The 21844-nt window shown below is 37.5% G+C and overlaps 1 protein-coding gene across 5 annotated transcripts in view; it reads right to left on the minus strand.

Moving 5' to 3' along the window:
* LOC135223655 (DENN domain-containing protein 5B-like) overlaps positions 1 to 21844 on the minus strand; it is a 263276-nt gene that overhangs the window by 92497 nt on the left and 148935 nt on the right. For all 5 annotated transcript variants that reach the window (XM_064262308.1, XM_064262311.1, XM_064262307.1 and 2 more), the window contains exon 2: positions 18021 to 18133. In XM_064262308.1, the coding sequence (XP_064118378.1) occupies positions 18021 to 18133 (113 nt within the window). The remainder of the gene's footprint in view (positions 1 to 18020; positions 18134 to 21844) is intronic.

Below are 21844 nucleotides of genomic sequence, written 5' to 3' on the forward strand. Positions count from 1 at the left end.
GAAAGTGTGGGCGCCAAACATAAACTGTAGTGTTACACAGAAAGAAATTTTCTTTACTTCTTGTAGCATTTCCTTCCATGTTTGGCGCCCACGCTTTTATTTTTGTAAACATGAGTATTTGTAAGAAAATCCTGGTCTCAAAAACATTTCTTACTTTTTTGTGCATTTTAATAAAAGCGCGTTGAAAAAATCTTTTATATATATATATATATATATATATATATATATATATATATATATATATATATATATATATATATATATATATATATATATATATATATATATATATATATATATATATATATATATATATATATATATATATATATAAATATATATATATACATAACTTCAGGAAAGCCGAAGACACATGAAGAGTTAAAAGGGTTTATTCGCTAAGAAACGTTTCGCACAAGGAACTTTGTGCATCATCAGTCTGTTAAAAATAAAAGTACATTTTAAATTAATAAAGCAAAATACAAATAAAAATTACAATCTAAAATTTTCAATTTAAAAATTATATTTAAGAATTAGCATAATTCAAAGTTAAAAGTGAAATACGAACATTAAAAGTGAAATAAGAACATTAAAAGTGAAATAAGAACATTAAAACACGACTACTAAAACACCAACCATTCGCTTAGAAAGGAGGAGAGAGAATGACTAGAATGAAATTGAGGTCAGAAAGAAGACTATGCCAGGTATAGCGGAGACGATGAATTACCGCTGTTCAATGAGGGAACAAGTCTTTTGATAAATAATGACTCGAGTGTTGTTAAATACTCAGAGTCCTTATTGTAACCTAAAATGGAGAAGTGCTGTTTCTTGACTTCGATCTTACATTTGATGGCATGATTTTTGATATTTGAATGCTCTGTCTACTTAATCTCTGGCCAGTTCTAAAACTACACCCCATGTGGCTGCAATATCGCATTTTGCAACAGCCTCTTGGTAGATCCAACGTAAATACCAGGACATCCTGGGCACGTAAATTTATACACAACATTAGACCTCATAAAAGGCTGCAGACGATCTTTAAAGCAGAACAGGGAGCCAATTTTACTCGGGTTATTTGATATTAATTTTAGATTTAAGCATGGAATTTCACCTTCAATGATTTGAGTAAGTTTCTTTGACAGTTTCAGGTTGGAAATATAAGGAATCGAGGCATACATGAGTTTCTTTGGAACGTCAACAATCGGTGGTACTGGTTTCAGATATTTAGTTAAAATTTTGTTAATTATTTTCTGAACTAAGTCTTTGGGATATGAATTTTGTTGGAAAAAAGATAGTAAAAATTCTATTTCCCTATGAAAAATGTCCCAACTCGAAGAGTACTTCAGGGCTCTATGAACTAAAGGGTGGAGATAGTGTTAAGTTTAAAACTTCTTTGGCAAGGAGCTGTAAAAAAATTATGGGCTAGAACCAAGTATACGTTTTTTTCCTATAGACAGCTGTATTAAATTGATGGTCAATTCTGTTAATGCAAATGTCTAAGAATGGTAGACAATTTTCCTTTTCCTCTTCTATAGTAAACTTGATATTAGTGTGTTGTAAATTAATATACTGTAGGAATTCTGCTGCCTGCCATTGATGCTTAAAAAGGGCGAAGGTATCGTCAACGTACCTTCTATAAAACATAGGTTTAAAAGCTGAAGAACAAGATTCTAAGAATTTCTGTTCCAGATGAGACATAAAAAAGTTAGCAAATATGGGGCCCAAAGGGGAACCCATAGCCACACCATCCACTTGAGAGTATAGTTTTTGGTTAAAAAATAACATAGAGTCTTGTACTGCGAGTTCTAAAAGTTGTTTAAAAAGCAATTTACTAAAACCATGAAAAATATATTCTTCGTCAGGAAACACTTTGTCAATGATAATGTCAATAGTTCATTAAGTGGGACATTTGTGAATAAAGATTCCACATCAAAACTAGCCATATATAAATCACCATCTTGGTTGATAATTTGATTTTGAAACTCAAACCCGTTTTTTAAAATATACTGACTGGAAACATGCTCACTCAATAAGGACACGACAAATTTTGAAATTGAGAAAGATGGGCTATTATAGGCAGCCATAATCGGTCTAACTGGTATATTGGATTTATGAACCTTAGGAAGGCCATATAAGATACTGAAGGCAGAGCCAGTAACAAACAGTTTCTGATAAGTATTTTCATCTTATGACGTTATCTGTCTTTAATTTTCTCAGAAATCTGTTAACCTTATCTTCCCTCTTATAGATATCTAAAAAATTAGGATCACCATGATGTTTGAATTTCGTGGTATCTGCAAGTATATTTTCCATTTTAGTTATGTAATCATTTTTATTTAATAAAACTACGCCTTTGCCCTTGTCCGGCTTACAGATTACCAAGTCTTCACGTTTTCTTAAGGCCAAAAGTATATTTAAATCATCTTTTCTGAAAAAAGGGGTCCATGAGATTTTTAGCTGTGAATAAGTTTTGTGGACCAAAGCAGATATTTTTTGTTGCAAGTTACTGATATTTTTATCTATGTCCAACTTTATAAGTCGTTGAAACAGCACTTCAAATGGATAAAGAATCTGGCATAGTCAGGTCTAAAGGAAGGCAAGCAAAAAAAGTCAAGACCAAAAGACAATAAAAACTCTTCTCTCTTTGACAAGACATAGTTTAGAAAAATTAAAAATACAGTTGTTTCTATGGTTAAAAAACAGGAGTAACAACACCCAAGTTCCGAAGTTTTCTTTGGTGACGTTGATAAATACTGGATACAAAATCATTATATATTTTGGAAAACAGTTTTGAAATAATAAGCGGTCCAAAATTGATAGATCATTATGCAATATATTCCTGAGTTGAGTAACACTGGTATCGAGTTTCTGTATGGCAGCTTGCTTCGTATCAATTTCCTTGCGAAGGAGTGTACTCAGTGCTTCCTTGTAGAATTCCGTGGAGTAAAGCGAGGACTTGTAAAGCTTAAAACGGACGAATCTGGGGTAGACATCATTCAGTTCACAATATTGCAGGAACTCCAAATCACATCTGGCTTTCTGGAGCTTGAGGGATGTTTTCTCGAGTTTTCTTGAGGTAGACAACGTAACTGCAGGGTATCGGTGCTTCAGTAGTTGTGAAAAGTGGTGAACCTTGCGGAGTCGTAGGCGGAAGGCGAAAAGGAAAACGAAGAACAGGTGCCGCAACATCACGGGGACATCCAGGATATGCAGGAACTTCCATATACATTCATAACTTCAGGAAAGCCGAAGACACATGAAGAGTTAAAAGGGTTTATTCGCTAAGAACGTTTCGCACAAGGAACTTTGTGCATCATCAGTCTGTTAAAAATAAAAGTACATTTTTAAATTAATAAAAGCAAAATACAAATAAAATTACAATCTAAAATTTTTAAATTTAAAAATTATAATTTAAGAATTAGCATAATTCAAAGTTAAAAGTGAAATAAGACATTAAAAGTGAAATAAGAACATTAAAACACGACTACTAAATGTTCTTATTTCACTTTTAAATGTTCTTATTTCACTTTTAATGTTCGTATTTCACTTTTAACTTTGAATTATGCTAATTCTTAAATTATAATTTTTTTTAAAATTTTAAATTTTAGATTGTAATTTTTATTTGTATTTGCTTTATTAATTTAAAATGTACTTTTATTTTTAACAGACTGATGATGCACAAAGTTCCTTGTGCGAAACGTTTCTTAGCGAATAAACCCTTTTAACTCTTCTGTGTCTTCGGCTTTCCTGAAGTTATGAATGTATATGGAAGTTCCTGCATATCCTGGATGTCCCCGTGATGTTGCGGCACCTGTTCTTCGTTTTGTTTCTTTTTCGCCTTCCGCCTACGACTCCGCAAGGTTCACCACTTTTCACAACTACTGAAGCACCGATACCCTGCAGTTACGTTGTCTACCTCAAGAAAACTCGAGAAAACATCCCTCAAGCTCCAGAAAGCCAGATTGTGATTTGGAGTTCCTGCAATATTGTGAACTGAATGATGTCTACCCCAGATTCGTCCGTTTTAAGCTTTACAAGTCCTCGCGTTTACTCCACGGAATTCTACAAGGAGCACTGAGTACACTCCTTCGCAAGGAAATTGATACGAAGCAAGCTGCCATACAGAAAACCCTCGATACCAGTGTTTCTCAACTCAGGAATATATTGCATAATGATCTATCAATTTTGGACCGCTTATTATTTCAAAAACTGTTTCCAAATATATTATGATTTTGTATCCAGTATTTATCAACGTCACCAAAGAAAACTTCGGAACTTGGGTGTTGTTACTCCTGTTTTTAACCATAGAAACAACTGTATTTTTAATTTTTCTAACTATGTCTTGTCAAGAGAAGAGTTTTTATTGTCTTTGGTTTTGGTCTTGACTTTTGCTTGCCTTCCTTTAGACCTGACTATGCCAGATTCTTTTATCCATTTGAAGTGCTGTTTCAACGACTTATAAAGTTGGACATAGATAAAAATATCAGTAACTTGCAACAAAAATATCTGCTTTTGGTCCACAAAACTTATTCACAGCTAAAAATCTCATGGACCCCTTTTTTCAGAAAAGATGTTTAAATATACTTTTGGCCTTAAGAAAACGTGAAGACTTGGTAATCTGTAAGCCGGACAAGGGCAAAGGCGTAGTTTTATTAAATAAAAATGATTACATAACTAAAATGGAAAAGTATACTTGCAGATACCACGAAATTCAAACATCATGGTGATCCTAATTTTTTAGATATCTATAAGAGGGAAGATAAGGTTAACAGATTTCTGAGAAAATTAAAGACAGATAACGTCATAGATGAAAATACTTATCAGAAACTGTTTGTTACTGGCTCTGCCTTCAGTATCTTATATGGCCTTCCTAAGGTTCATAAATCCAATATACCAGTTAGACCGATTATGGCTGCCTATAATAGCCCATCTTTCTCAATTTCAAAATTTGTCGTGTCCTTATTGAGTGAGCATGTTTTCCAGTCAGTATATTTTAAAAAACGGGTTTGAGTTTCAAAATCAAATTATCAACCAAGATGGTGATTTATATATGGCTAGTTTTGATGTGGAATCTTTATTCACAAATGTCCCACTTAATGAAACTATTGACATTATCATTGACAAAGTGTTTCCTGACGAAGAATATATTTTTCATGGTTTTAGTAAATTGCTTTTTAAACAACTTTTAGAACTCGCAGTACAAGACTCTATGTTTATTTTTAACCAAAAACTATACTCTCAAGTGGATGGTGTGGCTATGGGTTCCCCTTTGGGCCCCATATTTGCTAACTTTTTTATGTCTCATCTGGAACAGAAATTCTTAGAATCTTGTTCTTCAGCTTTTAAACCTATGTTTTATAGAAGGTACGTTGACGATACCTTCGCCCTTTTAAGCATCAATGGCAGGCAGCAGAATTCCTACAGTATATTAATTTTACAACACACTAATATCAAGTTTACTATAGAAGAGGAAAAGGAAAATTGTCTACCATTCTTAGACATTTGCATTACAGAATTGACCATCAATTTAATACAGCTGTCTATAGGAAAAAAACGTATACTGGTCTAGCCAATAATTTTTACAGCTCCTGCCAAAGAAGTTTTAAACTTAACACTATCTCCACTTTAGTTCATAGAGCCCTGAAGTACTCTTCGAGTTGGGACATTTTTCATAGGGAAATAGAATTTTTACTATCTTTTTTCCAACAAAATTCATATCCCAAAGACTTAGTTCAGAAATAATTAACAATTTTAACTAAATATCTGAAACCAGTACCACCGATTGTTGACGTTCCAAAGAAACTCATGTATGCCTCGATTCCTTATATTTCCAACCTGAAACTGTCAAAGAAACTTACTCAAATCATTGAAGGTGAAATTCCATGCTTAAATCTAAAATTAATATCAAATAACCCGAGTAAAAATTGGCTCCCCGTTCTGCTTTAAAGATCGTCTGCAGCCTTTTATGAGGTCTAATGTTGTGTATAAATTTACGTGCCCAGGATGTCCTGGTATTTACGTTGGATCTACCAAGAGGCTGTTGCAAAATGCGATATTGCAGCCACATGGGGTGTAGTTTTAGAACTGGCCAGAGATTAAGTAGACCAGGAGCATTCAAATATCAAAAATCATGCCATCAAATGTAAGATCGAAGTCAAGAAACAGCACTTCTCCATTTTAGGTTACAATAAGGACTCTGAGTATTTAACAACACTCGAGTCATTATTTATCAAAAGACTTGTTCCCTCATTGAACAGCGGTAATTCATCGTCTCCGCTATACCTGGCATAGTCTTCTTTCTGACCTCAATTTCATTTCTAGTCATTCTCTCTCCTCCTTTCTAAGCGAATGGTTGGTGTTTTAGTAGTCGTGTTTTTTAATAATTGTTCTTATTTCACTTTTAATGTTCTTTATTTCACTTTTAATGTTCGTATTTCACTTTTAACTTTGAATTATGCTAATTCTTAAATTATAATTTTTAAATTTAAATTTTTTTTAGATTGTAATTTTTATTTGTATTTTATTTGCTTTTATTAATTTAAAATGTACTTTTATTTTTAACAGACTGATGATGCACAAAGTTCCTTGTGCGAAACGTTTCTTAGCGAATAAACCCTTTTAGCTCTTCAATGTGTCTTCGGCTTTCCTGAAGTTATGAATGTATATGGAAGTTCCTGCATATCCTGAATATATATATATATATATATATATATATATATATATATATATATATATATATATATATATATATATATATATATATGTATTTACTTTTTACTTTGGACAGAAATTGTAACCTATTTAAGATTGTACCAAACGAACTAGATATCCTGTCAAGCCGAAGTAGTTTTGAAAAATCCGCAGAGTTAACAACTTATCCTACCGAGACAAAGAAGGTATAAAACTCCGTGGAGTTATTGACCTTTCTACTGAGTCAAAGAAGTAGTAAAAAATCCGAAGAGTTTCATACAATTCCTGAGATGCTGGGAGAGGTCACTGTAGTGTCATTAGCAGTCACTACTGACCTACTGATCATTTACGGTTGTATTGTCACCGGAATTGAGTAACCATGCAAAATTTCAAGTCCATCGGACGAAGGGAACAGGTCGAAAATGGAGTTACACGTTTTGACCCCTAACAGACAGACAGACAGACAGAAGTCAAGTTAAATTAAAGCATGTAATCAGAATACACCTTGACTCTGCCTCTTACTCGCCGCCTCGTTATACACTGCACGGGTCAATAGAGGCACCACAAATTCCAAGGAAAATCACCGATTTCACTATCTTCATTCTCTTCAGGATTCAAATATATATATATATATACACACACACACACACACACACACACCACACACAGAGAGAGAGAGAGAGAGAGAGAGAGAGATCGCTGTCTTAAAAATAAGAGGCAACTACAGTGCACTCGTATATCTTGAATACGCCAGCTACAGAACATTAAAAGATAAAAAAAAAAAAATCGTGGAAAAGATGTCCAAAAGGACTGCGAGACCCACATGACAACAGCCCAGAGCTTGACGAAAATGAGCTTGTCTAAAGGATTTGTGAAGGACACCACAACCATCACATCATGTCACTTCCAGCTCTTAGACTTCGGATCAAATCCCGACAAATAGAATTATTCTTATTACCATTTTGCCGATGCGCACTTACAAGGGTGCGCGCGCGCAACGACCTCAATCTCGGCATCGAGCCAATCGGACCAAGAGTTTCGTTCTTTTCAAATGGCACACAGGATTAATGAAGGGAGTGATGAACATGGTCAAAGTGTGAGGGGGAGGGGGGGTGGGGGGAAGGGGGAGGGAGGTCCCTTAAGGGTACAGAAGACGGTGTGGGAGGAGGCTCTGGGTGGAGGAACATGTAAGGGAAGGGACAAGGAACTAAGATGAGAGGGGGGTGGAAAGCCCGGTGTCCATGGGATCTCTCACACACACACACACAGAGAGAGAGAGAGAGAGAGAGAGAGAGAGAGAGAGAGAGAAGTTGCGGATGGATGTAAAGGAGACAGACACAAGGTCCTTCACAGTGATTATACAAAAGAGAGAGAGAGAGAGAGAGAGAGAGAGAAGAGAGAGAGAGAGAGAGAGAGAGAGAGAGAGAGAGAGAGAGAAGGAATATGTGTAGAAGGTGGAGGGGAGGAAAGACGGCTTTGTGCTGGGAAAAGGAAAAGGGAAATGATCAACTAATGGCAAAAGTAATCTGGAATTCTGGAAAGGAGAGTAAAAAATATGATCACGTTGGTGGTTGTATACAGAGATGACCAAGATTAAGTCATAAAATCGTAAGATTAGAGAGAGAGAGAGAGAGAGAGAGAGAGAGAGAGAGAGAGAGAGAGAGAGGGGGGGGGGGGTGGCATTCGAAGTAAAAATATAAAAAAAACCTAGAATTGAGATGGGGGGGGGGGGGGGGGGGGTGGGGTGGGGGGGAATTCTCATCTATAAGAACCCAACGACTTGCAAGGCCACACCGCTCACATCTGTTCTCACATAAATAGGTGAAACTTCCGTTCTCCCGCCCAAATAAATTGTTCTCTTCTAGTGAGATGCCTGGTTGATGAGTCAAGGGTTCCTCTAATCTAATGGACAAAGACTGCGCTGTTCCCTGACGTCAAACGGAAACGCAAGCTACATAATGGACGTAGGTAATGGACAGATATGATATTTGTGATTTTTAAAAAAATCCGCGTGGATCTTTCTTGTTTGTCCGCCCCAAGTGGAGGTGGGGTAGGTAGTATTTCTGGTGATAGAAAATAATTTCTCGTATAATAATAAACTGTAGGTCCCGTTGCTAGGTAACCCAATTGGTTCCACTAGGCCAACGTAAAAAATATCTTAATTTTTTCGGGCCAGCCCTGGGAGAGCTGTTCAATCAGCTCAGGGGTGGGTCTGGTAAAACTAACGAATATAGTTAACATTTTAGGGGATCGGGGCTGGCAGGGGACCATGACACATCCACCCTCCCCCTGCAAACAAGGTGGAAAGGTGGCACCACTCATATATTGGAATTAGACTACCAAACTCTCCAAGCGTCTCTCCTGTCACCTCCAAGAAGGGGTCATTTTTAATCACTACGCTCAAAAATATCAAAAGAAGGCCCGAAATAGAAGAACTCGTAAAAAGCACCAAAATCATAGACCAGGCAACAGGCCGCTGACGCCTACGGCTTCTCGAGACACTACACATTTTGGAAAGAAGCCTCCTAGCATCATTATATACAGTGAAGGAAACCGAATTTCTCCCTAACATCAATAGCAGAATTTAAGAAACCAACCTAGGCCAGACACAGACGAGAGAGAGAGAGAGAGAGAGAGTGTTACAAGGATTAGGATGTCTCAAAGACTTGTTAGTCCATTTGAGGAGACATAGTGTGCTCACTTATCTCTAGGAGAGAGAGAGAGAGAGAGAGAGAGAGAGAGATTCCCTGGACGATCTTTAGTCCCGGATAACAGCCACTCTCAAATCCCTACAACCCAATACTGTAGGTCCCAGAAGATCTCAAGAACCTCAATCCTCGGGGGAACGAGTGCGTCACAACCGTGACCAACTAAAATGCAACTTAAATATCGACTTGTCAACTGTACACCCAACCCCATCTGCTATATATATATATATATGACCATGTAACTTGTATGTCAAGCAGTTACATTGCTCCAGGAGCAGGAGGTCATGTCAGCACAAGGCTGGCTTAATCTTAAATAATAATAATAATAATAAAGTGTGTCAATCCATTCACTCTTTGTCGAAAATAATCGCCAAAGCGCGTTTGAAACGTTGGAATTGATATAACTGAAATAACAAGAAAATTTTCACGTCCTTCGGAAATCTGATTCACCAGCAACACGCTGATGAAAAGAAAATATTAAGAAGAATAAAGAAGACTATATAAACTGAATGCAGTAGAAACAGCCATTATTTTTAATGCCACAGCCCTTAGAGAAGGTCTACTCCCTAATAATAATAATTATAATAATAATAATAATAATAATAATAATAATAATAATAATAATAATAATACGATTACATGTTTATGTAAGTACGAGGCCAAACTAACGACCAGCTTTTTCGCGAACTAATTTCATCATAAACTGTAAAATCGAAGCCAATTCAGCTTTCTGGCACAATGGCACCGACTTGGACAAAACAAGACCTTAATTCGGATCTACAAACCGAACGCTTTCCGTTCGTCTCCGAAAATGCGACCAAGCAGGTATTTTATTTTCCCGGCTTCTTTCTGTTAATGGTGGTTTACTTCTTGTTCACTTGCTTATTGCTGTTTGAAAGGCCGTGTCCCGCGCGGCAACGCAATTGCCGTGATTAAGGCAATCACAGTGGCACTCCCTGCAGTCTGCAATTCCGCTCTTAATTGATGTCCTAATTAGACTGCCTCCTGTTATCAGGTCTCTCTCTCTCTCTCTCTCTCTCTCTCTCTCTATGATTAGAAAATGGGACAACCTTAAATGAAGACATTTTTTGCCACAGCCCATTTCTTCGTTTAATATTAACAAACATTCACATTTACTTTAGATTCTTGACTCGCTTCTAGAAGTGCTCTCTCTCTCTCTCTCTCTCTCTCTCTCTCTCTCTCTCTCTCTCTCTCTCTCTCTCTCTCTCTCTCTCAAACAACAGCCACCTATGAAAAGCTTGTAACTTTTAACAGATACACAGATAAATTTATTTCTTTACATATATGTGTATGTGCGCGTGTTTATGTATGTATGAATGTATGTGTGTATGTATGTATGTGTATATATACATACGTGTATATATATATATATATATATATATATATATATATATATATAATATATATATATATATATACAATACATATCTGTCCATTTACCTAATAAATAACCAATATTTTCATAGAAAGGTTACTTAAATTCAAGCATCACATTAATAGTTGGATTAGATACCACAAAGCCTTGTGCAACAAGATGCTGAAACCTTTTCAAACCTAACCCTTACTCGCAAGTCGTTTTGCTCTGGGCTTCATCATAATAATCGAATGCTATTTGGCAGAATGACTAAGATCAATGCAAAATGGTTACATCCCTTTATACTGTAATATATATATATCATATATTATATCTATATTATATATATATATATATATATATATATGTGTGTGTGTGTGTATATATATATATATACTAATATATATATATATATATATATATATATATATATATATATATATATATATATGTAGTATAACGAATCCCGAAAGTTTGGAACGTGATAAATGCATAAATACAAATATTAAGCCACGATAGAAAGTGAAAACACTGGAGTAGCTGCAAGATCTTTCGACTCAACGTTCTTTACTTAGCAGACAGTCTTGCATTACACACACAATATAATAAGCGAATACCAACGGGAAATGATAGACAGGAATCCAAGCGGTTTCGTCTTTATTCAGACATCGTCAAAGGAGCTACTCTTCAGTAGCTCCTTGACGATGTCTGAATAAAGACGAAAGCGCTGGATTCCTGTCTATCATTTCCCGTCCGGTATTCGCTTATTTATGAAGTCACGTGCATCTACTGTGATTTTTTAAGCACACACACATATATATATATATATATATATATATATATATATATATATATATATATATATAAATATAATAACCAACTTACAATAAATAATAAAACAGGGACGCATACAAATCATTATTTCTAATAGGATTAACAAATAAAATATTGAAAAATAAATTAAAGACCTCAATCTTGGTTATAAAATATTCAATAAACAATCAGTCCCTTCAGGACATGACCTTAAATGATTGAGTGGGAGGCTGCATCAGTAGAGATTCTTTTGGAACTAACCCGATGAGACTACAGCGTCATTTCAACTTCCACGCGAGAGCCGAAAAGCCTCCGAAGCAACGAAAGGAAGACCTCACTTCACCCCCTCCCTTTTTCAGGGCGTCGCGCCCCTCCCTTTTTCAGGGCGTCGCGAAGTATGCTTCCTTTTTATTATGCTCCCGGCATAATAAGATGAAATCTTGCGGACCAGACCTCGCCTTCCATAAATCTTTGAGGGCGGTCTATGAAAAGAGAATAAGTCTCGCCGAAGAAAGCCACTTGCACAGTATATATAGCAGGGGCAGTATGAGGAGGAAAAATGAAGAAAGACAAATACTTTGAAAGATAATCAATATCGAAAGAAAATAAGTAAAAAATGCCCCGAAAACATAGATTTTTCTGTACAGCGTATAATACAGTAGGAAACTCTCAGCCACGACCCATTTAACTCTCAGCTGCGACCCATTAAACTTTCAGCCACGGGCCAGTGGTGGCCTGTGTTGTTGATACCTATGGTGGTGCCAGAAGCAAGGTCATGATTAACTTTCACTTCAAACACAAATATGCACTACAGAGGATAGAGGGCTCCAATTTGGTATGTTTGACTAAAAAGGCGAAAGATAAAAAGTACTCTTCTGACATTCTTTTATGCTCGCGACAGTTTTCACGATACCTCTACGTTTTCGCTAAAAACGTTTATGACGTAGCCCGTCCCATCGGCCACGGCATAAAATTAAAACGAATGCTGCGGCCAGCTTAAGCAGAATCGGCGCTTTGGTATTCCTGCATAATGGATCGGATTTCGCGAAACACACAAGGCCATTCCCCATTTGCAACGGGAGGTTATAAACCCGTGTTCCAGAGCGACTGCAAAATGTGATTCCAGAGCGTTAATTAAAATCTGTGACCGGTATTAGGGTGATATTTTTTATTGCCCTGTTATGGCTGTGGACCGAAAGAATGGCGATCGGCTGATTATGGGCCACTCGTGATCGAATCGCCAAAACAGAGATGATGATGATGATAATATTCATTCCAAAACATAATGACTTGCGCTTTTGTCTGAGAGAGAGAGAGAGAGAGAGAGAGAGAGAGAGAGAGAGAGACCGTTTGATTGATGGTAAACCTCAAAGTTGACATCGTTGACATGTTAACATTAACCGCTACATATTTGTAATGTGTTCAAATACTTTTTACCGCGGAGTTCCATTGCAAAATAAATTACAGCATTTAAACGCCTGGGTAAAAAAACTCTCTCTCTCTCTCTCTCTCTCTCTCTCTCTCTCTCTCTCTCTCTTCTCTCTCTCTCAACCCATGACTCGAAACAGATGGATTGTCTTCCAGCCTTTTGAAAGAGCGTCAAAAACCTCTGCCAAGGACGATGACCGTTATTCTTTACAGTGATCAATTATCTTCTAAAATGTATGTTGTGGTCTTGTAGCTCCTATACTTTATTACCAACATTGTTTGCGAATATCCACAATTCATATGGAAGGATCAACAGAGGTTGAACGGTTATATTTCTCGTGGGATAATAATTTTCCGGATGAAGATAAAGTTCTTTGTAAAAGAAAAAGAAAAAAAAAAAAATGAGAGAGGGGCACGACTTACAGGGCAAACTGGACCCTACTCTCCAACCCGTTTATGGCATTTGTGTGGTGGCCCCAAAGTTCCGACAATCAATCAGAGGAACTCCAGCTGCAGTTCGCATTGAAAAATGTAGTCTCAAACGAGAGAGAGAGAGAGAGAGAGAGAGAGAGAGAGAGAGAGAGAGAGAGAGAGAGAGAGAGATGCTGCCCACTTCTAGTATAATCGCCTCCATTTTTCAAATCAGCATTTTCTATTCTTTCAAAATTGCTCAATTCTACAACTGGTTCGTTTTTTTATAATAATTTGGAAAAGACCCCGATAATAACTTATACACTTCCAGATGGCCGAAAAATACATAATATATAATATTCAGCGTACATTTGAACTATTTTTTAGGTTATTTCTTGGCGGTGCGGACCCACCGAAAACCGCACTTAAATACATGAAATAAGTACATACACATATACATATCCACACACCCAGGACACACATATATATATGTATGTATATAGTATATAAATCATATGCGCCCGCAAGGATACTAATGCTGATCCTCTAGGCCTACATAAGCCACATACATTCCAGAGAGAGAGAGAGAGAGAGAGAGAGAGAGAGAGAGAGAGAGATTCATTATAAAACCAGCTGTGATTTGCCGCATAAACTTGACATGCAAATAGGGAAAATAAAATTTTATCGTAGAGCCTCTGCATCCTGAGTCACCGCAACTCCCGTTGCATATGAATATAGGAGTATTTCCCGAGTCTGCGGCCGAGTATTTCATCATACATCCATTAGATATATTCTTAAAAAATCACACAAAAAATGAGACATCTGTAAATGAAGTAAATTCACATTATTATTAGCCAACTTCTCTGCCATTTTTTAAGAAGTGTCATCGCTTCCTCGGAGGTGCACTGGTCCCCCGCTAATCCCACTGGTCATACAATGGGGCTCAATGGTCTAAGGGATCCCCAATAATAATGAAAGTAATGTTAAGAGTTCGTGAATAATTTAATAACACTTTACAAAGATCTCGAATCCTTCCCTGGGTTCATCTTCAGTCCAAAGATGAACCCTGGGAAGGGTTCAAAAGCTTTGTAAAGCGTTTTTAAATTATACACGAACTCTTATTTTTTTTTTATTATCGTGGACCCTTTAGAACATTTTATATACTCTCGTGATAGAGTGTCACACCACACAAAAAAAATTAAATGGGACTCATCCTAAAAATAACTACGAAATACTTTCCTCCACGGAAAAAGATTTCGGCTTTTACCTTTTTTAAATGACCAAGTCCAGTGTGACTGCTTTTCAATATAACTTCCTAAGCGGGACTTTTTAATTTGTGCGCGCGCGCACACACACACACACACACAACACACACACACACACACACACACACACACATATATATATATATATATATATATATATATAATATATTATATATATATATATAATATCATATATATTGAATGTCGCATAATTGTGAACCAGATAAGAACTTGCGTCACCGGCTAGTAAATAACGTCATTACACACGTTTCACTTTACGATATATACTTTACGCGGCTTCCCATGATGCAACGGAACAAAGGAACAGTAGCCTAAAAATGGATTTTTGTTATTTCTGAAAAAGAAAAACACGTTGTCATGGACTCACACACACACACACACACACAACAGACACACACACACACACGCACACACTTGCCCAAGTCTACCCGTAAATCGTCACAAATTGAAGTAATTCACAAAAGACTATCAAAAAATAAACAAACGAACAAAAATATGACCATAACATAAATGGGTCGCAATCTGTGCAACCGTAATCCCTTCTCCAGAAGAACGCTCCCAGGTATACACTCCCCGCCCCCCCCCAACCCCGCCCCATCCCCCGCACAAAGCCAAGACGCATCTCTCGGAGGAAATACGACTTCCGCCAACGACACATTGACGCCGTTAATTAAAGGAATTCTTCTCATCCCCGGAGGCTCATAGGCAGGCAGGCTCTCCTCTCCCTCTCCGCTGACTGGAATTTCATAAGGAAGAACATTTTTGGCGCACACACATTTAAACGTACCAATAGTTTATAGCTCCCCTACTATCCCTCTATGGCCCCCTCCCTTCTTTGTCCCTATCCCCCTCCCCCACCACCACCACCACCTCTATCTCATAGACTACACTCGAGCCTTGGCGCAGAGAGTCAATTACATTCGCCCTCGACTTGAGAAGGCTAAATGAGGTTATTTCTCTTCTGTTTCATGTTTCCTAGATTTCATTTCAATTCTGCATCTGCCAAATATGGAATAATAAAGAATATATCTCATTCTGTCAGACTTATATTTATAAGTCATTTTTATGACAGATTTTAATAAATGAGTTAATTTAATTATATGAATTGGGTAAAAACATATCCTGCGTCTTATGATAGTGAGGTGAGTAACGTTGTCGTTCCTTTCCTAAGGTCCATAACATCATCTTTTCACATAATAATCATTTAGTGGTAATAAGGAAAAGCCGAGTCACAGAAATGCAAGTCAACAGCAAAGCAAACCAAAACCGGAAACAAGCCAATGTAACACCGGCAGTAAGGAAGCTGCTAAGCTATCACCTCGTTTTTATTTCTCAGGAAATGGTCGTGGCCAAGTTCCAGTCCCAAGTCCCCCCCCCCCCCCACCCCAACCCCCCAGACCAAGAACTCCCTGTGTGCCATCCCCACCCGTCACCCGTTTCCTTAAGAAAGGCCCAATCAGGTGTCAAAACTCGGAAGAGATAAAATCAGGTCGGTGATGCTGATGGTCGCCAGGGAGAGACACTTCGTCCGGGGCCCCCAGGGGACCCTCAACGACGTCATTCCTCAAACTTTCTTCACAAAACCCATTCCTTCAGTTTTTCACCTCCGCCGAGCCTTCTACCACAGATAAATTCGCTTCTTTAAGAGGTCATAGGTAGGAGCTACCAATGTTCACTTTTTTTTTTTTTTTTTTTTTTTTTTTTTTTTTTTTTTTTTTTTTTTTTTTTTTGCCCGCTGGCTAGGCTGTAAATCTCTGAAACCCCATTTCTAGACATTACTAAATTAGTTTTTATTTTTTAAATTTGTTAAGGATTGGCTTATTTTTGTCACAATCATTAACTCGGCTGAATGACGTGTATTGCCTGTTTCTTTGTCGTTCTGGGAATGATTAGTTTTATTCTGATCCCTATTTCAAAACCGTTCTCACTCCGTATTTCGATGTTGTACTCAAAATCTGAGAGTTTACATATTCTGAAGAGTGACGGAAGGTACTAACCAGAGATTTCACGTGGATGTGAGGCACGTCTTTTGTCATTCTTTTTTACCACCAGAGATAAATTGTATAATTCTCAAAGGAAAACCGAGTACGAGGAAGGATTGACCGCAGGACTACCTAGCAAAGGAAACAAAACTGGCAGACTTTCTACCCAAAGAATAAAGCCCACAAGCCGCTCCTTTACATTCTAACAAACGAACTTACTGCACACTTACCTGGCTGTCAGCCCCGCTTTCGACATTCACGTCCAACTGTCCAACCATATGTCCGTCTCCTGTCATATATTCCACCACTCTCTCTCTCTCTCTCTCTCTCTCTCTCTCTCTCTCTCTCTCTCTCTCTGATATTACACTGTTAGAAAACAACAAAATGGCACCACAACAACAAAAAAAGACAAGAGAGCTCGTAGACCGCAAACCTCGCACGAGGCTGACGATCCACCCACCGAGAGGTCCTTTTCCCCCAAAAATTGACATTTGCGTCTCTGTCAATAGCTAATCACGTGTTGCTAGCTAAGAGGTTGACCTCTCGTAAAATCTCCGTTAAAACCACATCAAACTTTTTACACAATCCTCCTGACAAATAGAAAAACAAACCTACAGACTGACAAAACAAAAACCGAACCACAACCTCCTTCGCCGGTATAAAAGGTACCACAATATCATCGTTGAATAAATGATCACCTTTGTACCTAATAACATTCGATTCAAACGATGGTTAACACTCCCACATACAGTGATCCACACTAATAGTAATTATAATAAAAATAAAAATAATACCATCGTTGAAAAGATGACCACCGTCATACTAAACGGCATGCGATTCAACCTACGGTTAATAAACTTAATAAATACATAATTCCATGATTACCACAGCTGGGCTCTGGCCAGAATAAATACGGTGCAACTAATCGTCGATTTGAGCCAGACACCATTACAGTAATGAGAAAAAAAGTGAGAATGACACTTAACGAGATCTGACGAATATTACACACACACACACACACACACACACACACTATATACACACACACACACACACACACACACACACCACACACATATATATATATATATATATATATATATATATATATATATATATATATATATATATATATATATATTATGGTACATATGTCACTTGCTGTCGGTATTTGCATGGCTGCCAATAAAAATAATTCTCTCTCTCTCTCTCTCTCTCTCTCTCTCTCTCTCTCTCTCTCTTTCTTACTTTGTATGAGTTTCTGGATTTAGCTTTAGCAAACAATGTGTGTCTAGATAGCGCGAACAATGACAGACTGTATACTTACCATCTGCACTGCGTGGTGGTCGAAGGGCATGGCGGTTGGGGCATGGTCGGGGTAGTACCCAAGGACACGTCCTTTGTAGCTCCTCTCCAAGGGGGGTAGAACCACCACCTCCCCTGTAAAAGCAAAAAGGCAATATATAGTAACCTTGTCAAAATTAACATTTGTTACAACGACGAGTAGTGAATACTATGCTCAGCAAATGTATTCATGGGAAAAACCATTTGCAACAGTACATATTTGTATATGTATTTATGTGAACATCTTTCAAGATAATCTAACTCTGTTCTAAGGAGTTTAAAAGGCTCATTAAAACACTACTTAGCCGGACAAAACCATAAATTTCGATTGATAATCCGTAATCTTGATCAGGATTACACAAACACACACAATCACTATATATACGTATATATTAACACAATTAATGCATATATAATATTTATATCGTTTATATGCTAATATAATGTATATTTATACATATACACATATATAATATGTATAAAACGAAAAATATTTAGACGCCTAGTACCCACAACTACTATGAACATTGTGCATGGTATACTAGTGATGATATCTGCTGGTGTAATAGCCTGTAATTACTGTTATGAACGAGGAGGCTAATTCAGCGAATACATAAGAGACGGCGCAGTGTGGAACGGAAGAGAAGCGAGCGAATAAACTGGCAGGCACAGCAGCAGCAGCAGCAGCAGCTCGCCATCCCGAATGACGAGTCAATGCGATGAAAAATGCGACGGTTTATGGGCTGCATTCGCCGGGATTTGGGAAATTTCATGGGCCAACAAATCTCGACACGGGGGAAACGCCAAACGGGGAAGGGTCTGAACAAATATGATTTCATATGGCGGGATTTTTTTTCGGGTAATAACAATGAGCGTACATTCCCTCCCGGCCAGAGATTTTGCCATCGAGGGAAACAGAAGGATGGGAGACCGTGGACGGTAATAAGGAGGGACCAATTATTCGGAATGAACCGGTTGTCGTTTGGGAAAAGGTGATCACACACACAATAACATGGCGGCTTTCATATTGCTTTTACGCTTTGGATGTGTGTGTGTGTGTTTGTTAGAACATCAATCTTGATACACAAGACAACTCAAATAAAAAAAAAACTACCGAAGACATCATATATTGAATTGAAGCCATAGGCCAAGCACTAGGACCTACGAGGTCACTTAGCGCTGAAACGGAAATTGACAGTAAAAGTTTTGAAGTATAACAAGAGGAAAACCTCGCAGAAAGAGAATATGAAAGGAGGTACAGTAAAAGGAACAAATAGGGGTTGCTGCTTGGGGCCGAAGGCACACTGCAAAGAACCTTAAGTAACGCCTACAGTGCACCGCAAAAGGTGCACTGACGGCACTAGCCCCCTACGGGACGAAAACATCATATAATCGTAGCAATACATTATAACCATAAAGAAGGACTAAAGCAAGAACAACGCAAAGTACTGAGCAGTATCATCCAAGTGAAATTCGCGAGAAAACTCTTTCCGTGAAGTCCACCACAAAAGGTTCAAGAAGATAAGTGGTGTGCGACCTCAAGAAAGACCCCGCGATGACACTGGCTACCTGTACAGGCAAAAGTCCACAATGGCTGACATAGCAAACTGGCCAACACGAAAATAAAACAATGAAAACGAATTTTGACCAAAGTACGGAACTAAATCCCAATGTGTTCGCTTACATACAAGTGCGCATGCGCGCACTCGCGGTACTTAATCGCTGAATAAGACTGCAAGGATTAACGTTATTCTTGGATTTACACGAATAGGGATGATCTGATCTGAAGTCAAAATTAAATAAATAAATAAATAAATAAAACTCGTTAGTTTTTTCATTTTTTGTGAACTTCCCTCCGGAGCCTACCTTCCATTTTTGTCCTGACAGATGTTATTTTTCTCTTGCTCATCATAAAATATATCTTGGGCGTTATGAATATGGCTGTTTCGACTCCAGTTCATATAAATCAATGGCCTTATCGCAGAATCATCTTCCCCTACGGAGAGGTACTCACTCTCGAACCGAAGAGATGACTCACTCTCAATCAATACGGCCACCAGAATGAAAATCCACAGATTCTGTCTGGCCTCGGGAATTCTGTAGGCGAGGATCGGTCAACTTCGTCCTAAATGACAGTCGTCTCAGCGACGCTTATTCGCTTAAGTCACATTCACTTTTTCATTATTATGACAGTCAGGTGTTTCCAGTTCGCTGGGCTAAAATTTGACGGGTGACGAGAGTACGTTGATTTTTATGTTAAATTGTTTCATATATATATATATATATATATATATATATATATATATATATATATATATATACACACACACACACACACACACACACACTATATACTATATATGTACTTATGCATGTATGTATGTTGCTACGGACGCCAAATTATCTTCATATTGTTCTTCCTTTGAATCGTTGGCATTGTAGTGACAAGCGTATCGAAAAAGTCTGAAGATATCAATAAGTTAAGAGGGACAGTGGTTATTCCAAATACATTGACTAGTAGAATCGTCACACACACACACACACACACACACATATATATATATATATATATATATATATATATATATATATATATATATATATATATATATATATATATGACGATTCTACTGGTCAATGAACTGTAATAACCATAACCACAATGCCCTCTTAACTTATCGATATCTTCAGACTTTTTCGATACGCTTGTCACTATAATACCTGTAGATCCAAAGGAAGAACATTATGAAGAAGTTCTGGCGTCCGTAGCAAGATCCGGACCTTAATTCGGTTTACCAGAACGAGGTGGCGTTGACCGACCTGACTGCGAAGAAAGTAAAAAAAAAAAGTCTATTACTGCTCACACATACATATAACTATCAAATTCAGATACATTTATTAGAGCTGGAACAGACCTATCCTCACCATCGTAGTCAAGTGGGCAAAACGTTTATTGCTTTATAGGCTGAAATATACGTACATATAAATGGAACCACTCATCACTCTTCTTTTTTACAAGATACGTGTCATACTCAGGATCAATACAGATCCTGGTCATACTTTCCAACTGTCAATGTGCGGGACTCTGAGGGCAGCCTTTTTCGAATCTCCAGCTAGTTTTCAATGCAAATTAGACAGTTATATATCTTAAAAGTAAACAGCCATTTTAACTGGATGAAAACGCACATCTTTATCGACCATAACTTCGTGTAATTTAAAATAAAAACATTACAGTTCGCTCTTCACACAGGTATACCACCGTTTTCCTTTGGATTCCCCACCACACTTAGCAACATCTTATCAGGAGAATCTTCAGCGCCTATTCATATCCGTAACTGCTACCGCATCGTTCATAGGGCAGCCATCCGCTCAACTTTATTTCTGCCTGCAAGAAACCCCCAGCCACAGATATCCTATTCTCCTTCTTCGCCTGGTAACAGCCGATGGCAGGAGGGCAGAATTTATTTTCCAAGCATGAAGGCTTTCTCATTAGAAAATCAGTATTCCAAGATAAGAATGTTTGCATTCATCACGCAATGTGTACACCGAAGGCGACAGTCTTTTCTTTTCTATACAATAAAAATATATAAGAAAACGATAGCGCATATAGCTAACTGAAAAAATCAACTGCTAGGAACTTGCCCAATCCTTTTGAATTATACTTCAAGACCAGTGATATCTCTCCGAGTAAATACAGTACAAATAAAATAACCATTATTCAGAAGTATAAAAGGTCATAATTTAGAACGCACCACGTACAAAGGCACACACACAAAAAAAAAACCCTAAAAAAAAAGGGTGAGTTAA

This window comes from Macrobrachium nipponense, chromosome 10, assembly GCF_015104395.2.
Source record: "Macrobrachium nipponense isolate FS-2020 chromosome 10, ASM1510439v2, whole genome shotgun sequence".
NCBI classification, from domain to species: Eukaryota; Metazoa; Arthropoda; class Malacostraca; order Decapoda; family Palaemonidae; genus Macrobrachium; species Macrobrachium nipponense.